This window comes from Geospiza fortis, unplaced genomic scaffold (genome assembly GCF_000277835.1).
Source record: "Geospiza fortis unplaced genomic scaffold, GeoFor_1.0 scaffold111, whole genome shotgun sequence".
Classification (NCBI taxonomy): Eukaryota; Metazoa; Chordata; class Aves; order Passeriformes; family Thraupidae; genus Geospiza; species Geospiza fortis.
In genome coordinates, this window is record NW_005054321.1 from 3,314,253 (window position 1) to 3,336,061 (window position 21,809).

Genomic DNA, 21,809 nt, shown 5'->3' on the forward strand with positions numbered 1-21,809 from the left:
CCTGCTGATGTTAACATCAGCCCACATAGGAAAATGGGATATTCCCAGGAACATCCAGTGGGCACCACATGGAGGCTAAGCAGATCAGGAAGTGATCAGATCAGTGAAGATTTGTATCTTCAGTTCCAGGTATCATTAAAAAATAAACCCCAAATATGCCCAAAATGTCCCAGCAACATCTTCCTAGAGAAGGCACCTGTGAGATGTGACAACACAGAAATGTGGCACTGAGGTTTTCAATAAAAACATTATGCCCACCTGACCTCAATATGAGGAACTTATGACATAAGGAGGTGAAATTGAGACAAGGGCTAAAGGAAGGTAAATTAAGCATAGTAAGGAACAATATTCATCTGCTGTAATGTGTTGACTGCATATGTATCTTTTCTGGAGAGAGATTGTGAAGGGATAACTAAATTAATGTCCAGAGAAGACAAACTTGCCCTAAATAAGAACTGGAAGTATTTTAATTGGATTTCTGAAAGAAATTCAGCTCCCTTCTCTTTCCTGGACCATTTGATTGCAGTTTAAGATTACATGAAAAATTCACACTAATCCTTCAGTTTCTGTTTGCAGAAAGACCAGTAGCTCAGGCAGTGAACAGCAGGCAGTTCTCAAGATTCATTCCAGGGGCAAATCCATCTCACAAGCCAAAATTTAACTCTTGGCTAAGTAGCTGATGTTCTGTAAGACAACAGCATAAAGACACACATAACTTTAAACATTTCAAATTTTCCATTAGGTCTGCCATGCTGTTCTGCTGCCCGGAGCAGGGTTTTTGTCTCAACAGCAGCCTTTGGCAAGTGATATTTTTGAACAATTAACACATTTAACATATTTTCCTTCAAAGCTGGCATATTTTCTGAATAATAAAATATACAGACAGGTCCAATAATACTCCAACCACGTTAATAAGGAAATTTCATTTTTATGCAGGTTTCTATATCCATCCAATTACTGATGCATAAATGACTCCAGGTAAAACTCTCAGTTGCACTGATTCATTTAAGACCCTTTTAAGAAGCATTACATTTAAAAATAAACTTATTCCTATCTATCCAGAAACAGCAGGTAAAACTACAAAGTAAACATGCAAAAGAAAACTTAAAAATTGCAAATGGCTTGACAAATCTGCTTTGCAATTTTATTTTAGACCATGCTATTGCAGTGTTTTACAGGTCAGTTGCCAAATTGAATTAGTCTGCTATATATTCTCGGATCCACAATGTCTGTTCAAGGCTTTTATGCTGAAAGCTTCTGAATTTGTCCAAATTCAAAACAGTACACAAACACAAGCAAAAGTTGTTGAAAAAATTCAAGGATGGAGGATGCTTCAAAGGCACCTAGAAAACACTTTTTTATTTTTATTTGTTTTGGCAGTCCCTCAAAAGACTCAATTTTCTAATCTCCTATGCAGCAGAATTCAGAGAAATGAACTGTTAAAGAATGTTACCAGACCTTTTAGATGAAAACATGGCCAAACACAGGCAGCAACAGTAAATAGCTGATATAAAGAGCACCATCTACTGACAGGCAGCACTTTGACAGTCCCAGGGAGTTTTGCAAGGCACTGCATTCCATTGTGTTTCAGCTTTTAGGAATTCAGCTTTCTCTTAGAGGTGTGTCAGTACTTTTCACATTTTCTCACCTGCCCTGTCTCACCTAATACATTTAAGCTGTTCTCCTGCTCGTGGCTCACCAGAGCCCAACTGCTCCAAGATGCATTAGCACACCTTCCCATTTTTTCCCCATTTCTTTCCCATTTCACCTTGTGATTGAAGATTCCCACATGGAGATGATCACCTCTTGTAGACAGCTGCTATACCACCACCTTACAATTATAAATTAACATGTTATCACCTGCTGTTTATGAGGATATTTCCAAAAGCTCTTTAGTCAACAAGGGTTTTCCATACTTAAGTCAAAAACATTTGAACTGTCCCTGGATGAGAAGCAATCACCTCCTTTAAAGGCTTACTTCATGCAATGAAATATCCTTCTATATTCTCATGGAGAAGATTATGTGGAGATGGATGTTTCTTCCTTACTTTCATCCTGCTGCTGTTTTATTTCTTTGAACACAGTACTACAACTTTTTATTATTTTACTACTACACAAAATTATTAGCATATGCACATAAGAAAAGGCTGTTTCCTGACAGACAAGAAAATATTATCAATATCAAAAAACTCTCTTGGCTAATATTCTCAGAAATAACCTCTAGGAATGCTATCTAACATCTTGATCACTTCTAAACACAGGCATAAAACACAGTAAAGATGCACTGAAGTACTCTGGCACATCATTTGCAAGTACTTGCTAGCAGTGCAATCACTTACCATGTTAGATTTGCATTGCAACAGTATAAGAGCTCAATCCTTTACACATATGCTTCAAGAGCATAAAAATAGGAAATCAGAGTAACTTTTCTACCAAAATTCGCTGGTCTTAAAGACTTTCCTAATAATCAAAAAACCTTGTGTGATAATTAATCTGAAAAGTGAAAGTGGAGAAGAAATATTCACATATGTTTTTTGCTTTCTTTTGCTTCCCTGATTAAAACATCAGTAACACCTCAAGCTCATCACTTACATGCTTATACTTAGCTGATTCCAAAGGTCAATGAAACTCAATTTGCTGTTCTTACTCAATAATCCTTGTCAATCTATTTAGACCAGGATTAAAAGAAAAACTGATAGGAGCTTTGCTAAGAGAGAGGCTGCAGTCAATCTGTTTATATATGTGGCAGATTAATAATAATTAACAAAACTATGAGAGGAAATTTCTAATAGGAATGGAAAGGTAGGAAAGTTTCAAGTCCTGCCTTGTTTCATAGTCCCACTCACTTATGAAGCACAGCAGCCTTATTCTTCTGTATTTGCATGCAGCAGCAACAATTTCCTGTTTTTACCTCCTCCTAAATTCTAAGATTTATAAATACAGTGGAATATTCAGACCCATCCTAGAAATTATTCTTCCTTTGTACTACATTTCATTCTCTGCAGTCAAATTCTGTCTTGCAGCCCACAACCTGCTCCTTGTCTAATCTCCATCATGCATCCACTATCCCTGCAGGCAGCCTATGCTTTCCTTGGCTTTTTCTTTTGATACCTTGAGCTCAATCATATATTGAAGTGTATGAGATGGATAATTCCACTGTATCCCACTATATTGTTCACATAATTGTAACACTGGACACAGAGGGCTGCTACATTTCTCTGAATAAAAAATACCTGCATAGTTTCATTGTATCATCCAATTCTCATCTCTTCTGCATTAGAACAAACCAAAGCATTTGGTAAAGATGGTGAAATAGTGTAAAACCAAAATATATTTGGTTGTTAATGTTAGCTCTCTTAAGATTGATATCCCCTGTTGGTCCTCCAAATCTGATTTAGTCATCCATTAGCTCTATTTAGATTGCACTTCCACAGAGTTTCCTCCCAGCAGCAAAAGCAGCAAAGCAGTACTCTCCTTAGCTACTGCCAACATGGCAAAGTGATTAAAATAAGCCAAATTAACAAGGAAGTGTTGCCAAAGGGGACAGCTCTCATTGGTTGCTCTTGATCCACCAGTGCAGAGTATTCCATTGTTAGTAAAAGCCAAAATGAGATCATTCAGGTGGGTGAAAAACTGATCAACTCACTGAAGTCAGAACTCAGCTGCCAGTTCAGTAAAATGAGAGCAAGTAGGGGCTGGGCACTGAAATGTGCTACATCATTAAATGGGGTGCTCCATCATCAGCTTAGTTCAGCTAGGACACACTTCCACTTCCTCTGCATGATGTCTCCTCTCCAGCCTTGTAGAAGCCTTTGTTAGATCCTGAAGGGAAGCAGGTTTGTGGCAACACATGACAACACAACAATCCAGAAATCCAGAACAAAAACCTAAGCATGGGAGAGGGTTCTGGGAGTAAGAAGGTGATGAACATGCAGAAAAGAGCTAAATAAGAATTTCATCAACAATGACCCAGTTTTGTCATCACTGTGCCTCACATAGAAAAGCTAGCTTAATTTTCAAATTCAATTTCATCTGTTCAGTTTATTTTGTGGTTTTAGAAATCACTTACATTTTGCATAAAATATTGTAGAGCAATAATAGCATGTACTCTGGTGTGGGCTTTTTTCCCACAAGGGGAATAAAAGACCAACAGGAAAAAACCCAAACCAAAACAAAAACCACAACCAAAACCAAACAGGTAGGTACTATCTTATACTGTTTTCTTCACAGCAAAAAGCAGAAGGCACAGTAGGTACAATGGATGCACACAACTAACTGAATTTCATCTGAATTTGACAGTTTAATCAGCATACTGAACACTTACCTGATCTAAGCATTTTATTTGGCATTGCTCTTCACTTTTTTTCTCCTATTAGAAAATACTCTTTAAAAGTTAAGACCTTCCAATACTAAATTATTTCAAGAGAGAGTAAGGGAATATGAAATAGCACCTAGGAACAGAGCTGATAATTATTCAGGCAAAAAAATTTTCCAAAATAATCTGCTACCAGTCACTCTGGACCATTAACTATATTTTGCAAGCCACAAAGTATCCTTCCCCACAGAAAAAGAAATCCATGGTGACAGTTAAATAAGCATGAACCTTAACAAGCACTTCAGAATCTTCTACAGTCAACAATAAAGGCTTCAGGAAGGTTTAGTACACTTGCAGGTTAGTTCATTTTTCATCCTGTCTCAGTTTTCCTCATCAACTTCACATATTACTACCTAATGCTGACAAGCTATTTGCTCTTCAGGACAAACCTAAAAAAATGCAAAAGTTCCAACTTACTAAAAGAGAAGTAAGTTTGAGACAGTCATATCTGAAGGAGAACATACTATTGTGATAGCCTTTACCTCCAGAAAATTTTTTTTCTATTCACTCAATAAGAATATTGTTTATTTAAAAATACATCTTCAAACCTATCACAAGCTTTATTTAGATAGAAGACTGTATTTTCAGCATAGGTGTGCTGAAGTTCAGCCACATCTGCCCTTTAATAATGAAAAGACATTCACAACATCTCTCACAATCTAAAGCATGCTGCTAAGATTGAAAGCAGTCAGCCTTGAATGAAAGATGGATTAATAGCAGTTCTAAAACCATTAGGTACAGACTCTATTGTCATGCTTCTGTTTAAAGCAAGGAAAAAAAAGGCAAAAAAAGTAGAGGGTGTCTAGGTCAGCAAAGTTGATGGATGCACTTACAGACATTAGAGGAAAAAGGAAAATTGGCAGAACATAATACCCACTTACGAGATTTTCTTTGTTAAAGATAGAAAAAAGGCCTCAAGATATGCAGTGTCTCTACCTTGTTCAGTGTTGAAGGTTTTCTATTTTTAGATAGGCATATTAAAGACACATTTAACCCCAGAAGTTCAGCCTGATGCCTCATCACAATATTAATTCCTACACATTGGTAGAATTAGAAATATTCATTCTACCAAGTAAATCTTCTGGCAACAGCCCCTACCAGTAATAACTCTGATCTCTGGGTAAGGAACTAGGAGGTAAGGGAGATGTAAGAATTGATGTTCCAGACCATTTAGTGACTGCTAGCAGTTGTGTAAGCAGGAAATTAAATGTTTACATTAGCAAAATGGCCAATATATCCCCTTCCTCTAACCCAAAGAGTTCCCAGCAGCCAGGGCTGCACACTCTCACTGCTTCTACTGTTGCAGCTCTTGAGGTTGCAAGAAGGGTCACATCTGTGAGCTGCTAAGGGACATGAGATGGGCACGGCTGTCTCTTGGAACCCATGCTGAGCTTCTTCCACTGCACACTCACTGTCAGACAGCTGGGAAGCCCCAGCACATTCTGCTGGTTATTCATTCTGAATCAGGCATAGGTGGTGGGGTTTAGCAGCACTGCACCACAGGGATGAGGATCAGCATCTCCCATTTCAGGCAACAGTTTGCAAAGCAAAACTGAGTATTACATTAGCCTTAACTGTTGTAGCTAACCCTGACTCAAGTGAACTCTTTGACAAAAGACACTCATCAGCTAGGGAGGGAAAAGACACTCCTCATCGAGGCTTTAGGGGTGACAAGATCAGCTTGGCAGGTAAAGTGGAGACTGAAGTGGCAGGCAGGAGATGGCTATGTGTCAATCTGTATGGTCTGACAGGAGTGGCAGACTGAAGATGGCAGCTAGAATATTCAGAGAATAGGAAAGCATCACAGCTTTGCAAAAACAGAACAAGAGACAGTTCAAAAGCTAAAGTAAGTAAAAAACCTAAAATGTAATCTCTTTTCTCTTCTTAAACTGTTGATTTGTTGATAGAATTGGATACACATGCCCTAATCTCCAAAAGGAAATTTACTTGTGATGTTTCATGCCATTATCACCAATAGTATTTGTCTTTCCCAAGTGCTCAGGAATACATTCAGTACAGGTAGCTCGGTGAGCAGCTGCAGTGAGAGCTGCAGATTGAGCTCTGGGTGGCAGAAGCCTGAGGCAAGAGGCTGAGACCTGGCACCCACTCTTTGCATAGCAAAGGGCCCAGGGACCTGTGGCACCAGCCAGGTGACTCAGAGCCACAGCAGGAGCCAGTGACTCAGCAGAAAGAGCCCAGACTTTCCTCTGTATCCTAAGGATACAGAAGCCCAGGGTTTCCTTTGGGCTCCTTTCTAAGAGGCAGCAGCTCGAGTTGTTATTTTGTTATTGCACAATGACGAAATTATTTTAAGTATCCGCATGTGTGAGATTCTGCTGTGGAAAAGACAGGACAGAGGCAGTAAGGAAACCTGGTCTGACCATCTCAGTGGCTGTGAAGGGGCCTCAGACCCAGCTCAGGTTGTGTTAGTGTGACTCCCAGAGTGGCTCCTGGATGGTCAGACAGCAAAACTTCCTCACCAAAAGTGCCAAAGGTCTCAGTTGCACATTAGCACATCCCAAATTCAAAGAAACATGCTATTGTACTGCTTCTTCACTCCAGCTGCCCTCTCACTGAGCACTTGCAATGCTTCTTGCAGTTCAAGACTGTCATGCTTGGACATCATTCTCATTTTTGAACTAACCCTGCGAATTCCAAGAGCAGCTACTGACAATGTAAAAGCACACCATCAACATTACTAGAAGCAAAGAAGTACTGGAAGTAGGACACAGGCACTTAAAGCCAGCCCCAGGCTGAATCACTACATCAAAGTTTCACTTAATGGCATTACAGCCAAGGAAACCCCATGCTACTTACAAATGAGTTGGTCAAAAAAACTAAAAAGGAAAAGAGAAGAATCTCATTAAACACAACATTTGTCTTATCTTCTGCTTGCCCCACAGATGATACACAGCATCATAGAAAATGCCCACTTTAACCTTTGAGAGTTGTTTCCCTGCTCCCACAGTGGTACAGCAGCAACGCAATAATCTGCAGTTGACTGTAGAATTCAGATAAAACCAAAACACTTCTGACTGAAGTCCACATTCATAAACACCTAAAAAACCCCTGGTATTTGAAAAGTATGACACGAGAGACTATTGAAAATCCTCCCTGACATCAGAGGTCATTATTGTTGGCATTTGTGCAGTGCCTAGAGGCCCCTCAGAGCAAAACACCAGTTTACTTCAGTCTCCATCCACCAAATACTTCCAGTCAAAACCAGAGGCATGAGAAAGCACCAGTGCAAACCTCTACCACTACCCACCATGGAAAACAGCTTGAAAATCTGTCCCATGGAGAAGAAAGGGAACAGCAGCAAATGTGCTGCTGCATTTGTCACTCTCAGACAGCCTGACCTGAACAATAAATCAAATGTACATACACATGCAAGAGACAAAATTTTGTTAGCAAATTTATTCCATATATCAGGTTTGTAATTTTGTTAGAAAATTCAGTCCATATCTCAGATTTCTACTGAAACAATAGTTTTAACTGGTCCCAGTATTCAACATTTTTCTATATTTGGGTAAACTGAGCCAGACAGCAAGAGCTTCTCTTCTAGAGAGGAGCAACAGCCTTCTAAAAGGCCAAGACCAATTAAACTAAGAGGGTAAAAATTAAACACACACTCTCCAATAATTTGGTTTTAATCCAAAAGGTAAGACTCATTTTTTCAGATTACATGGTATTTGGTTGCCAGAATATAATTTTGAACATAACCATATATATATGAGTAGTCTATCCTAATTGTTCCAAGTATGATTTTTGAGGTAAGTGCAGCTTCTGAAACAGCCTCTCCCAACACAAGGTTACACCTCCATCAGACATGGATAACCACTGCAATAGCAAATGCAAAGCTGGTTAGACAGTGAGGGAGAGGAAAGAACCAAGTTTGAGATCCAAACACCTAAACTCAAGTGTCAAAACAATCCCCAAAATGCAGACAGCTTCAGATGAGCAGCACTCACTTCAGACCAAGCCTGATCCCTTTCTTGCTCCTGTGAGCACGCTGACTAGATTGCACCAAATATAAGAGGTTTACATACCTAGCTTACACACAGACATGTAATTTAATTTGCCCTCATCAGCAAACTGAACTCTACCACAGAAACTCAGGGAAAGACAGACCTCACTCTGTCCCAGGACATCTTCTTCCAGGCTCTTCTAATGAAATTCCTCCCCTTCTTAGTGGTGATAACCCAAGAAACTCCTTCCACACATTATCAAGACTACTCCAGTCCCACACTCCTTTTGTGACCATGACACTTCTCACTCCCAGTTCTCTACAATTATATTATTTTTTGAAATGGAAAAGACAAAAATTCCCACTTGTAGAGGAAGCTGGAGGTGACTCTGCCCTTCTACTCCGCTCTAGTGAGGCCCCACCTGCAGTGCTGCATCCAGCTCTGGGGTCCCCAGCCCATAAGGACATGGACCAGTGGAAGTGAGCCCAGAGGAGGTCACCAAGATGATTAGCAGGATGGAGCACCTCTCCTGTGAGGAAAGGCTGGGAGAATTTGATTTATTCAGCCTGAAGAAGAGAAGGCTCTGGGTGACCTAATTGCAGCCTTCCTCTAGTTGAAAGGAGCCTCCAAGGAAGATGGAGGAGACTTCTTACAAGGACATGTAGTGACAGGAGAAGGGAGAATGGCTTCCAACTGAAAAACAATAGGTTTAGATTAGATATTAGAAAAAAATCCTTACTATAAGGGTGGTGAGGCACTGGCACAGGTTTCCCAGAGAAGCTGTGGATGCCCCATCACTGGAAGTGTTCAAGGCCAGGCTGGATGGAGCTCTGAGCAACCTGGTCCAGTGAAAGGTGTCCCTTCCCATGCCAGGGTGGCTGGAACAAGATCATGTTTATGGTTGCTTCCAAAACAAATGGTTCTATGGTTCTCTAGTGACTACAGCAACTGCCAGCAAACACATGAGGCAGATTAATAAAATATTATATTATATTTATAACTCAGGTGAAATACACCATTCACACATCTGTAGTGTCAGCAGTGGAGCATCTTCCATTTTAAAGGCTAAATTGGTTCCATAGTACATTTTGCAATCCCTCTAATCATAATGCTATTATTTTCTTGACCAGGGAATTCTATATTTTTCCATCCCCAACAAGGCAGCTATGTCATTAAAATAGTCCTTTATTTTTGAAGCCCTTAAAGTAGCTTCAAAGTGGAAGCAGAGGGTTTGGATGGCTTTGTGAAACAGCTTCACAATGAGGCAAGCAGCAGAACTGGCACTGTAAGTATAATATGCATCCACATGCTGTATGGAATTGCTTTTTCCTCTAAAAGCCACTCCGTCTTTTTATCTACATTTCTTTTTCCCCAAAGTGAAGTTGTTTTAAATAAGGTGTCTGTATCTACATGTGTCTGTAGTATTAAACATCCCACTTATTTCTAGAGCACTACCACAGCTTTTTACTGCTTATGTTTGCTAATATGTACTGCAATTGCTGCTCCTTTTCACACTAGTGCAATGGGAAAGAACACAAATTTCACATTGATAGTTTTCACAGGACAACAGGAGCCAGATCAGACTGCACTTCCCTCCTTATGCTCTCTCAGCTGCCTCTTTGTAACCATCTGCTCAAGGCAGCCCTGTACAAGGACTGTCTCTCTGCAGCAGCAGCCACCTCATTGCTGAGCGTTCGTGCAGCCCCGAGCACACCTCAGGGTCACAGGCTGCAGCGCTTCCCAGGGGCCAACACCTTGATGTCCTCCACGTGCAAACACCTGTGTGCATGCAACTACCCAAAATGCTTTCATCCTTGATTTGTTTCTGAAAGTAGCAGTCCAAATGTTAAAAAATCCAGCTGTAAAATCCTAAGAAATTCCTCTTCCTAATACCACCTGATGGACTGAAGTCATAAAGAGAGTGTGCTTGTACAGGTGAACTTCATACAGGCCTTTTGTTCGGAAGGTCAATCAACAGTGTCTTTGTGAATAAACTTCACCTGTTCTACTTATACCATCTAAGAGCTAAGAGTTAGTCTGAGTTATTTTGATTTCCTGTGGGGAGAAAACCAATAGGAAAATAGTCCCACTTTGAGATGAGGGGCAAAGGAGAAGGGCACAAATGGTCCTTTCCACCTGCCCCTCCCTTCCCTCACTGTCCTGGACAGAGCACAACACACTAACTTGTCAAGATCTCCCACTTCCAAATAGATGCTGTCAGCAGAGGAGATGACATTTTTCAGAATCCCCACGAATGCAATCATTGTGAACAGAATGAACAGGAGAAACCAGATCTTTTATGCTGAATAGAGAAACCTTGCTGTAAAAATATGGGTCTTCAAATTAAACTATTTATAGCAAGAATGGATGATAGAGCAATGGCAAAAATCATGCTACAACAGGAATATACTGGGATTTTGAATCAGACATTTGTCCTCCTGTGGTAAGCTGGCTTAGAGGACCCCAACAGAGAGAGATAGTTCTTGTTTTTCTTGGTTGTGAGAGTGTGGATTCTGAACTAAGCAGCTACATTTTGCAGTACAGGTAAGGTTACTTCAGCACTTCATCATCTGCTGTGAAATCCCAGAATGATAAACAAAATATCATTCTCAGTGGCTTGAAATGCACAAAGTCACCCAGCACTGCTGTTTCACAGCTCAGGATAAGAGGTTTGCTCACTGCATGGTTCTGAAACTTCAGGCTTCAGCCAGAGGTCACAATTGTAAATGACAGGCTGAGAGAAGAAGGGATGCATACATATCAAACATTTCAGCCCCCAGTTTACATGGACACTTATAACTATGCAACACATGAAAAGTGCATTGAATATTAAGATAGAAGCAGGCAGACTAATTATTGTGTATTACTAATAATCACAGAATGAGACACTAGAAAGGCACATTATCCTGAAGTGTAATTATTTCAGCTATGTGATAGTAACATTTGCCAAATGTTTTTAAACCCACTTCAGATATATTCTACACTGAGATTCTGTGCCCATTTTTGTTAGTCATAAAGAAGACCCAATGCAGTAAGTGGTGTTTTTTCACTATCACAGTCAGAGTGGAGAGAGGGGAAAAATTGACTTTCATTGTGGTAGTCTGATGTGGACAGTGGAAATCTGTTAACTACTTCTCCATACAAGTAAGCTAAGAAAAGCAAACTATCTATCAGTAAAGTAACATCTCCCCATCCAGGGTCAGTACCTCGCTCAGAAACACATAGAGATCTGTAATTCAAACACCCTAAAATACAATTTTAAAGCAAAATCTGGAGGAATTGAACAGCCCAGCTGGGGTTTTGCTGAACCTTCACTTCAACAGAAAAACGTTTCTTTAATCAGTCCAATCTGGGTTCTTTTTCCCATATCCTGTGGCCACCAGAAGTCTCACAAGAGACTTCCTATTATCTTCTTCAAAGGGGAAGATAATAGGAAGACAGCTCAAAATGGTAAAACCTCATTGCCCCAGTTCAGTGGGCATTGGTGTTTCTCAACTGCAAAAAAAGGTTAAAAAAAAAAGTGGGGTGTGGGGGGGATATAGAATGGTTTGGGTTGGAAGGGACCGTAATGATCATCTCGTTCCAGCCCCCTGCCATGAGATCAGATTGCTTAGAGCCTCACCCAGACTGGCCTAACACTGTCTTTCTCATCCAACCCATTTGATAAACTTGACCAAAAGGGATAAACACTGTGAAGCAGAAGCCACTGATTAAAAAACTGGAGAATTCTTCTAGAAAATTACTTTTTCTAGTCTCTTGTTAGAGAACAGTACCAAGACTTTTTTTTTTATTTAAATAACTGACAAAATTTTAATATTTCTAGCAATTCTGTAACACCTTTATTACTTAAATTCCTTACTCTTCTGTGCTTTAACTTTTCACCACACGCTTGACACCCTCCACCCCTCCCAAACACTTGCTGAGCAGAGCACATCCCTGCCAGGGAAGCCAGTGGAGCTGTTTCCACCCTAGTCAGTCCTGAACTGAGTCCAGTAAGCTGAGATGAATTCTTATTCTCTTGGTGCTGAGTTCAGTCAGCCCTTCAGTACTGTTCAATATAATTTCAAAAAAAAGGGTTTTTTTAAGAAAGCAAAAGCAACCAAAAGAACTAATGAGCTACACTGCAACAAAACATAGTCTACTGATGTCTTTATAGCACTTACCAACAGAAGACAAGATAAAAGCTTCTCACTTCTTTTACCAGTTTCTTTTCATAGTTTTCGTGACCGTTTTAAAGGACTGTTAATTTCTCTCGAGTCAAATAAAAAAAACCTGCAATTGCTAACACAACATAAAAAGCCTAATAGCAGTAGTTGCCATTAAAAAGCCTTTATTATCTGCTATTGCTGCTACCACATAATGAGGCAAAATGTGTCACCAGGCATGCACACCTTACTCAGGAAAGAAAACTCCCTGAATAAATAACCTCCTAATGAGCGACAGCCCAGATTTGGGTCTCACACCCACCATCAACAAGTGCATCATGGGGGAGGACTTGATAGAAGTCAATACAGCTGTAAGAGACCACTTTCTGAATCTCCTTAGAAAAGCTGCCTTCTGTTAAAGTCTATACTCAGAGAAGTACAAAAGGATTCCAAAAGTATAGCAAAACCTTTGTTGGCTTGTTTTTAACAGAACTCTGTGACTATGGTATTAAAACCAAACAGATGAGACATAAGAGCCAGAAGTAACATTTCAATGAAAAAGATAAGAACTCCAGAAAACACACATAACAGTGGTTAAACATAGGTGGTAAAGAAATAGTTTATATTTATAAATGTATACTAAAAACCATCCTTGCTTTCTCCAGTGACTTTTACTGCTCTGTTGAAGTGACCACTCAACTGCCTGAATTGTTTTTATATACCAGGAATGCTGAAAAATCAGTTACTGATCAAGAAAATGTGTATATTTTTATACATAAATAAAAAATGAAGCATTTTTACAGTTAATATCTTTTCCTTAATTTATATTCTATCCTGTACATTATCAGAGTCTGACTAGATTACAGACATTAGTTTAGCTATGAATAATTTTGCTAGTTTTGGACTTGCTCATATTTGTAACAAGGTGGTTCCTTAGGGAACCAGCTGAGGGAGACTAAGATCATTGTTCCATTTTCCATTATAATTTTACCTCAGTTAGCCTATAAATACTAAATTCCATATTCATCAGGAACTTATAAATGAGTGATCCTTCACTGGAGCTACGCTTTCTGTTGTGTGCATCCCAAATATAGAAACAAACACTTGTACTCCCATATTTACATTACAGTAGCTGCAAAGAAAGGAACTTTAAATCTGTCTGTAACCCATGAGTTACTACTGTTCTTTAATCCCATAGCTGACGACAGAAAGGACATACTTCATTAGAAATGAGATTTTGTTTGTTTCTTTGGACAGCAAAACCAGATGTTTAAAGTGCTGGAAATTATCTTCATGACAAATTAGAAAGCTGAAAGCAGGAACAAGAACCTAGGAGGCATCTTAAATTATATTCAATACATTGCACTGCTTTGTGCAACACAGGTCTCACTACTGTGAATATGAGGTGTGTGTTAATATTATTTGAATATATAGAACTGCAAAGAAATCCTTTTAAAAACAACTGTGCAATGGAAATATAAAACAAATGGCTCTGCTCACAATGTTTTATTTACAAAACTTTCCTGAATTCCTGCTCCTCTTTCCACTGTACATATATGATTGCATGGATGAAGTTTCCTAATGGCAGCTTAATTCAATTCTTAAAGCTACACAAGCTGAAGTCCATCTCCATACTCACATTTTAGAGGACAAAGCAAACCAATATTTAAATTTAAGGCAGAGCAAGCCAGAAAAGACAGGCCACCTCAGGCTATAACATGAATTCAGATGAAAAACATCACTAAATTAATACACACATAAAAGACAAAGTTACTAACAAGGCAGCAATAAATTTAGAAAAATAGTCCAATCCATTTGCTTGATGCTACTATGTTAAGCTTATTCCATTAAGCAAAAAATCAGTTTGTTTGTTTGTTTTTAAATCTGAATCATGCCCGGTTTTCTAAATAAAGCTACTGCAATCATATGTGGGAAACCAATACTGGATTTCAGTACTTTGAGAGCACCACACTTCCCCTCTTCCCCAGCCATCCTCAGCAAGGACAGCCTGTTTTATATGCATCAGTCCAACAATCACAGCTCAGACAGCTTACATGAAATCACTGATGTATTTCACTCTGATTTTTCATTACGATAAGTCTTTTGCAAGCAAAGACAAGTTTGATATGACTGTATTCCATGTTAGCTACACACGAGCCCATTCTCAACTGGGAGAGCTCTACTACACCATTTGGTTTCTTCACTCCCAAGCTTGTATGGTTTCCGAGTTTACCACACCTCCTCAGCCTTCAATACAGGGCAGATTTTCATCTGCTGATGTTGAAACATGAGGAAGGTTAGTTTGCCTTTGTGAACAGCTGGGCAAATGCCTTATTAGCTGAGCTTTGTCTCAAAACCTATCCAAAATCCAGTGGTCTTGTTACCAAATGTGTATTTAAAGCAGTAACCACAAACCTGTTCTCCAAGGGTTCATGACAAAGCAGCAAGGGGCTTGATAAATGGCCACCAAACAGACTGCAGGTAGCAGGGGTTTCTAGTTGCTGCAAGCCTGTAATGGAGGATCTAGTTTGATGCATTAAGTCAGAATGAAATGAGTTAAATTGTATTAACTTTAAACAAGATACTTTAGATAAAAAATAGGATGGAGAATTCATACCAAACCTTAATTGTCAAGAAAATTGGTCAAAACATTTAATACTATTTTATCCTAAAAGTGAAACACATCACAACCATATGTGTACTATTTTTTAGGTTTATTGTACTGTTGGCAGTAGGAAATATTCCTATTTGTTCAGTCATTGAAATAATTTCTATTGCCTTTTTGAACCTGTTAGAAAAAAAAGACACTCATTTTATTTGCTCTAATAACTCTCAAAGTGTCAGATTCAATAAAGACTCAATTTTCCACTCTGCAGAAATTACCCCCAAACTCCTGGTGTCAGGCCTTTAAGAATCAAAAATACTGAAAAGGCTTTTAAAGAATGTCTCCCAATTATTTTATAACATTCTCTTATCTTTCTTTTGGCCCTGAGACCAGCTTCCTTGGTTAGAGCCTAGCACTAGTAATGCCAAGCTTGTGGGTTCAATCCCTGTATGGCCATTCACTTAGGAGCTGGATCTGATGATCTTTGTGGGATCCCTTCCAACTCAGAATATTCTGTAATTCCAGTTAAAAATGTATCTAATATGACAAATTACTGTCCTATACCAAAGTATCTTGAGTACACACATTCACTTACTCTTGGTAGTCATGTCTGCTGCACTCATAGAAGAAATAGAAGCTTATGAGTAAGAACAGACACATTTGTTTTCACGAACTCATCTCTAAACTACATTTGCTCACTGTCTTATCAGACATGGAAGAACTGGCCTGGCATTTTACCTAAAATGAGTTAACAGATTATTAAAATCAGTCACCCATATAAAAATCCACATATTCATATATCCATAGAACTTTTCTCCTCCTTTACCTGCCCCAAGGAAAAAAAAATATGCAAACGAACAAACAACAACAACAACAAAAAAAAAGCAAACAAAAAAAAACCTCAACAAAAGCATTTCTGCGCCCACTCTGCTTATTACCCAAGTCATTTGGAAAAAGTTTCCATAGTGTCCAAAACAGAGAGATTGCATTACTTTACTTATCTTCATTTAGAGAAAAACAGAATAATGCAATATCCAAGATGTGTGTACGCCACAACTCCACAGCAGTACCTTGCTTCTGTAACACCCACTTCCTCAGACTGCTATTTTTACACCTTTATATGTCTTTAACAGGATGATAAATGCTTTTAAGCAGAAGCCAGGACTTCAAGAAGCCTTGATTCTTAAAGACTCACCAAAATAAATAAGGCAATTTTACCTACCTTAGATATTTCTGGCTCCACTTGTCTCTTGGGTGTGTCTTTTGACTCGGGCCCTTTGGGAGTACCAGTGCTCTTGACCGCCAGCGAATCAACTCCTTCACCTTCAAGCTGCAGGTTAATGCCTTCTGTGGGGACAGGGTGATCAATACCATTTGGATTCAGATTGCAATGGATAGCTGGGAAAAAATAGGAGAAACATTGTTTTAGGAAACATTGCTTTAGGAAAGAAGAACCCAACAGTTCAAACATTTAGCACGAGCTACTGAGAAAGTGTCATGCGGTAACCAGAGCTGTGTCAGACCACAGCAAATGAACCATCTGTACTTTGATGTGGATTCAAGGTGAGATATTTGAGAAAGAAAAAGAGAGGAATGCAGCACTGCATCAATTTATTTAGTGCAGGCTACCATGTGGAACTGTGCTCTGCTGGATTCACTGGAGCATCCAAGACCCTCAACTTAGAGCTTTTATTAAATGTTCATCATCCAACCATACAATTTTTTCCTTTCTAGGCAAACAAGTTGAAGGTTTTCTATTACATTTTCAATTCCTACAACATTCTAGGTCTTAAAGAATGTGGGATAAGTAAGCCATGCACAAAAAAATCAGCAAGTCAGTCTCTGCACAGAGTAATGACTTATCCAGCTGATTATTTCTCCTTCAGTCCTTTGTACCACTGCAAGTCACCACCTACACCATCCTAACAATCAAGAGAGATGTACTCCCTGGGAGTATATAATGAGGTAGGGACTAATGACAGCAGAATAAGGAAAGCATCCAGAGAAAAAAAAATAAATGCAAACCATACAACAGAAATGCCCTTTTAGAACTATGGCAGTAGCTTGCTTTCTGCCCAAATTTTCACAGTTTCAGCACTCACACACAAAGCAGCGATTTTAAAAATGTGTGGATCCTAAGATAACTTCCCCTTTATGTGACTGACTTTTGCATTTATGTTCCTGCATAACTGGGCTACTTTTAGCACTACTTGTAATTAATGGTCCCAACTTGCCCTGTATACAAAAGAACTTTGCTCAGATACTGTGGTGCAATGTTTGACAGATCTGAATAGAAACCTAAACTACAATGTACAGCCAAAATAAAAGCTGCCCTTTTAGTCTTGCTTGACTTAGAAGCAAAGGATGGGGAGCTGGGGAAGAACTACCAGTTTCTACCAGCTACAGATCAGCCCTTGAAGGCCTCTCACAGGAAACTGGCTCAAGCTGCCAGTGAAAGCAAAGGGTTATTTAACTTCAGCACCTTTTGAAAATCTATTCAGCTTAAATCCTAGAGTCTTAATTGAAAACTTCAAGCCTAAATTACAAGAATTCCTTGGTACAGAATTAAAGCAAAGGACAAAATGTTGACCATTTTGCCTTGAGATCTTTAAAAACATCCAAATATTTCTAAAAGATAAGTGATCTCCACAACTACTACAATACCTACATCTGCAAGCCAAGGACAGGAACACCTACTATGGGAACTTAAAAAGAAATTTGATTCTGTGGTTTATATTTACATCAGTGTGCCTCAAGATACCAAAAAAATTCTCTCTCTCCTAGATTATATCCACCTACTATTATCTAGCTCGTCTAGATCATATTAACCTACCCAAAGGAAACAACTACTGACAACAACTCTGCCTATCTTCCAGACCACAGAAAGATAGATGTGATCCACCAAGACTGAGTATTTTCACAGCACACTGAGAATAAAAACTGTTCTGTTAGTAACCTAATTAATTCCCCCCTGTACAAAAAATGTAAATGTATCTTAATCAACCTGTAAAGTACTCCCCTCCCAGCACACCCTGCTCCAGCTGATCAGCAGTGAAAAGCCATTTGGTACTGAATGCAATCCATAAAAATTCCTCCAACTGTCTTCTGCCATGATCTTCCCTAGCTGAATAGGAAGACTCCTAGAGACACCTTTGAAACCCTAACACACTACAGCAACATTCAGGAGCAGGCAGTTTTTGCCTGTCAGCCCAGTTCCAGTGCTCACCAAAGAGAAATTAGGTAGCACAGTAGGACTTAAAACCGCCTGGAAGAACAATGCCAGCAGCAAGTCTCCTGTGAATTGCAACTCCTCCCTTCCCAGTGCTCCCAAACAATAGAGATTAGGGAGTAGGGTGGCATGGCATCAACAAGGAGACCCTTTTGGGTTATGGCACTAATTTGCCATGCATTAGAGGGAGCAAATGATACAGATTTCAATAACATGGCAGCACGATGACTAACCTGACTTCCTTCCATGTATAACCACATGACACGCTTGGTGGATGAGGGAAAGGCTGTGGATGGTGTCTACCTCGACTTTGATACTGTCTCCCACAGCCTCCCCTTGGAGAAATGGCTTTTCATGGCTTGGATTGGGGTACTGTTCACTGGGCAAGAACCTGGCTGAGTGGCCAGGCCCAGAGGGTGGTAGTGAATGGAGTTATATCAAGCTGGTGACTGGTCACAAGTGGTGTTCCCAACAGCCAGTTCTATTTAATATCTATCACCATTCTGGATGAGGGGATCAAGGGTACCCTCAGAAAGTTTGCAGATGACACCAAGTTGGTTGGCAGTGCTGATCAGCTGGAAGGTAGGAGGGCTCTGCAGAGGGATCTGGGCAGTATGGAGTGATGGCCCAAGGCCAGTGGTGTGAAGTTCAACAAGGCCAAGTGCCGGGTCCTGCACTTGGGTCACAACAACCCCGTGCAGTCCTACAGGCTGGGAACAGTGGCTGGAAAGCTGCCCTTGGAAAAGGACCTGGGGGTGCTGGTCAGCAGTGACTGAACATGAGCCAATGTGTGCCCAGGTGGCCAAGAAGGTCAATGGCATCCTGGCCTGGATCAGAAACAGTGTGGCCACCAGGACCAGGGCTGGGATTGTCCCCCTGTACTCATCACTGGTGAGGCCTCCCCTCGAGAGCTGTGTCCAGCTCTGGGCCTTTCACTACAAGAAGGACATTGAGGGGCTGGAGTGTGTCCAGAGAAGGGCAACAGTGCTGGGGAAGGGTCTGGAGCACAACCCAGGTGAGGAGCAGCTGAGGGAGCTGGGGATGTTTGGCCTGGAGAAAAGGAGGCTCAGGGGAGACCTTGTCACTCTCTCCAACTCCCTGAAAGGAGGCTGCAGCCAGGTGGGGTTGGTCTCTTCCCCCAGGTAACAAGTGACAGGATCAGAGGAAAAGTCCTCAAGCTGGGCTAGGTGAAGTTTAGATTGGGTGTAAGAAAAATTTCTACATGGAAGAAATGGTTGTCAGGCATTGGAACAGGCTGCCCAGGGAAGTGGGGCAGTACTGAAAGTATTAAAAAAAACATATAGACATGGCACTTGAGGACATGGTTTAGTGGTGGACTTGTCAGTACTGGGTTAAGAGCAGGACTTGATTTTAAGGCTCTTTTCCAACTTCAATGGTTTTACAAATCTATAAGCACCTGCATGGCTTAAAAATGAAATAAGTCACTTGACAAGATGCTGCTTGACTCTTAGCCCATCATGCATTCAAGAGTAATGAATGCTAGTGCTTTTTCAGCAATGCCTTTTACTGGGCTCCTTCAGGATACAAAAGAGGAAAAAATGGAAGAGGCTGCTAGCAATTACAGAGATGCCCACTGCCTTTTAATTGAAAACAGGTGAGTGGTAAAAAGAAACACAGGCTGTCCTAGGGAACTTTTCCAGAGTTGCTAATATTGAAGGGTGGGGGAGGGAGGTGGGAAAAGAGAGCTTTTTTATTTTCTAGGGCTATTTATCTCCTAAGAAGAATAAGTATCTCAGTCACTTGGCAAAGTTTCTCTTTCTTTGTCACAATACTGCTTTAGGTAGCCAGCTCTATTATTTTCTTCTAGTGATGCCTCCAACCCTCAGCTACACAGAGAATAGGAGCAAGGAATATTTCCTTGCATGGGTCTGTTATTTCCTGTTACCACACAGAATACATAGATCCATCTTTGCGGCAGACAGGTGGAGTTCTTGCCTCCTTTTAAATGTCAATACAAACCAAAATGGTTCCCTTTCAAGATTTGTTAAAGGCAGCAAAAGAGGTCAATGTTTGGTCAATAATTTATTCTCTTCTTAAATCTACATCTTATATCAATTTAGCTAGATAAGGTCAGCTCAAAACCCAGGACCAACTATCAAACCTAATGAGGCTTGGTGGGCTGACAGCATCCCGGGTTAACATCCCATAGAACTAAGTCTAAACAGCTCTTAGAAAATAATCACAAATCACTAACTTCACCACAGCCCATGCGCTCTGACTCTTAGCTGACACATCTTAAATTTCTTTTAGGACTTAATGGCATTCATCTGGAAAAAAAAAATCTTTCTCCAGACAAAGCAGTTTCTGGCTAAAATATTGTTCAGACCATTACTCCTCTTTACCCTGGTACTGGCTAACACTAGCTCATCCTGCCCTCTGCTTTCAGACCATTTTCCCACACTGCTCCTTTGACAATATCCCTGCTGCCTCAGCACCACTTCATTCCACCAAACTGCATCTGCCTGATCAGTCCCAAATTTTAACAGTACATCAAGACAACAAACAACCTCCAAATCAGCTCACAGTATCAGCCTAATACCACTATCAGCAGTATCATTAGATTTTGAAACAGAACTTCTTCCAATATTCTTCCATACAATCTCAATATCCATATATCATCTATATCTCAGTAATACAACCCTTCATCCAGATTGAGATCACTTATATTCTCCTTTCCCTGCTGAAAACCCCACTTGATTAATCTCTCTTCATGCTCCCCAACAATTGTTGTTCAACTTGTATTGAAAACTTTCTGTGGTGGGAACTTGTTTCCTTTTGAGGAAGGAGGGTGGATGTTCTGTACAGCTCTGACTGCACAGCAAAAAGCACATAATGAATGATGCTGGCAGACACAATAACATAGATCCAAAGATTAAATTTGTGAAACAAACTATTACTTAAAACAAAGGTACTTAAGTGCTCTTGTACTCCTAACCTAATGGTAAAGCTGAATTTAATATTCACTTTTCCAGCATCTAAAAAGACTGCTGAGATCTGCCAAGTTATGAGAGTAAAAAGCTCTGTGAGAAAAATAGTTAGCAGAGCACCTAAAATGGAAAAATTCCCCCACATCTGTCCTAAAAAACTAGGATGCAATACACTAAGTACTTTTTACATATGGTGGAACACAAGTCTTTTCCATGTATACAGAGCAAGATAATTTGTTGCCCTGCAGAAGCTGGCCCATACATGTGGGCCAGTTCCATGCCCACACAGATGTCTCCAGGGTGCACACATAGTTTCAAAAAAGAGCTCACAGGGCAATAAGAATGCTCTGCTCCCCCCCAGCCACCTTCCTCCCACGCCTGCCTGCCTCCCAGATGGCAAGCAGCCAAGAGACAGCCTGCCTGAGCATGCTTGATGGTACACAGAAGTCACCAAGAGCCATCGCAAGTTACTGGCATCTGGGGCAAGCCTTGTCTTTTCCTAGAGGGTACTCTGTGAATCCTGTCTGGAAAAAAGCCTG

General features: G+C 40.2%; 1 protein-coding gene across 1 annotated transcript in view; it reads right to left on the reverse strand.

Annotated features, from left to right (window-relative positions):
- The window catches only part of SAMD12 (sterile alpha motif domain containing 12), a 165,079-nt gene that overhangs the window by 136,708 nt on the left and 6,562 nt on the right, over positions 1-21,809 (reverse strand). The window contains exon 2 of the mRNA XM_005420723.2: positions 16,316-16,491. Within this exon, the coding sequence (XP_005420780.1) occupies positions 16,316-16,491 (176 nt within the window). The remainder of the gene's footprint in view (positions 1-16,315; positions 16,492-21,809) is intronic.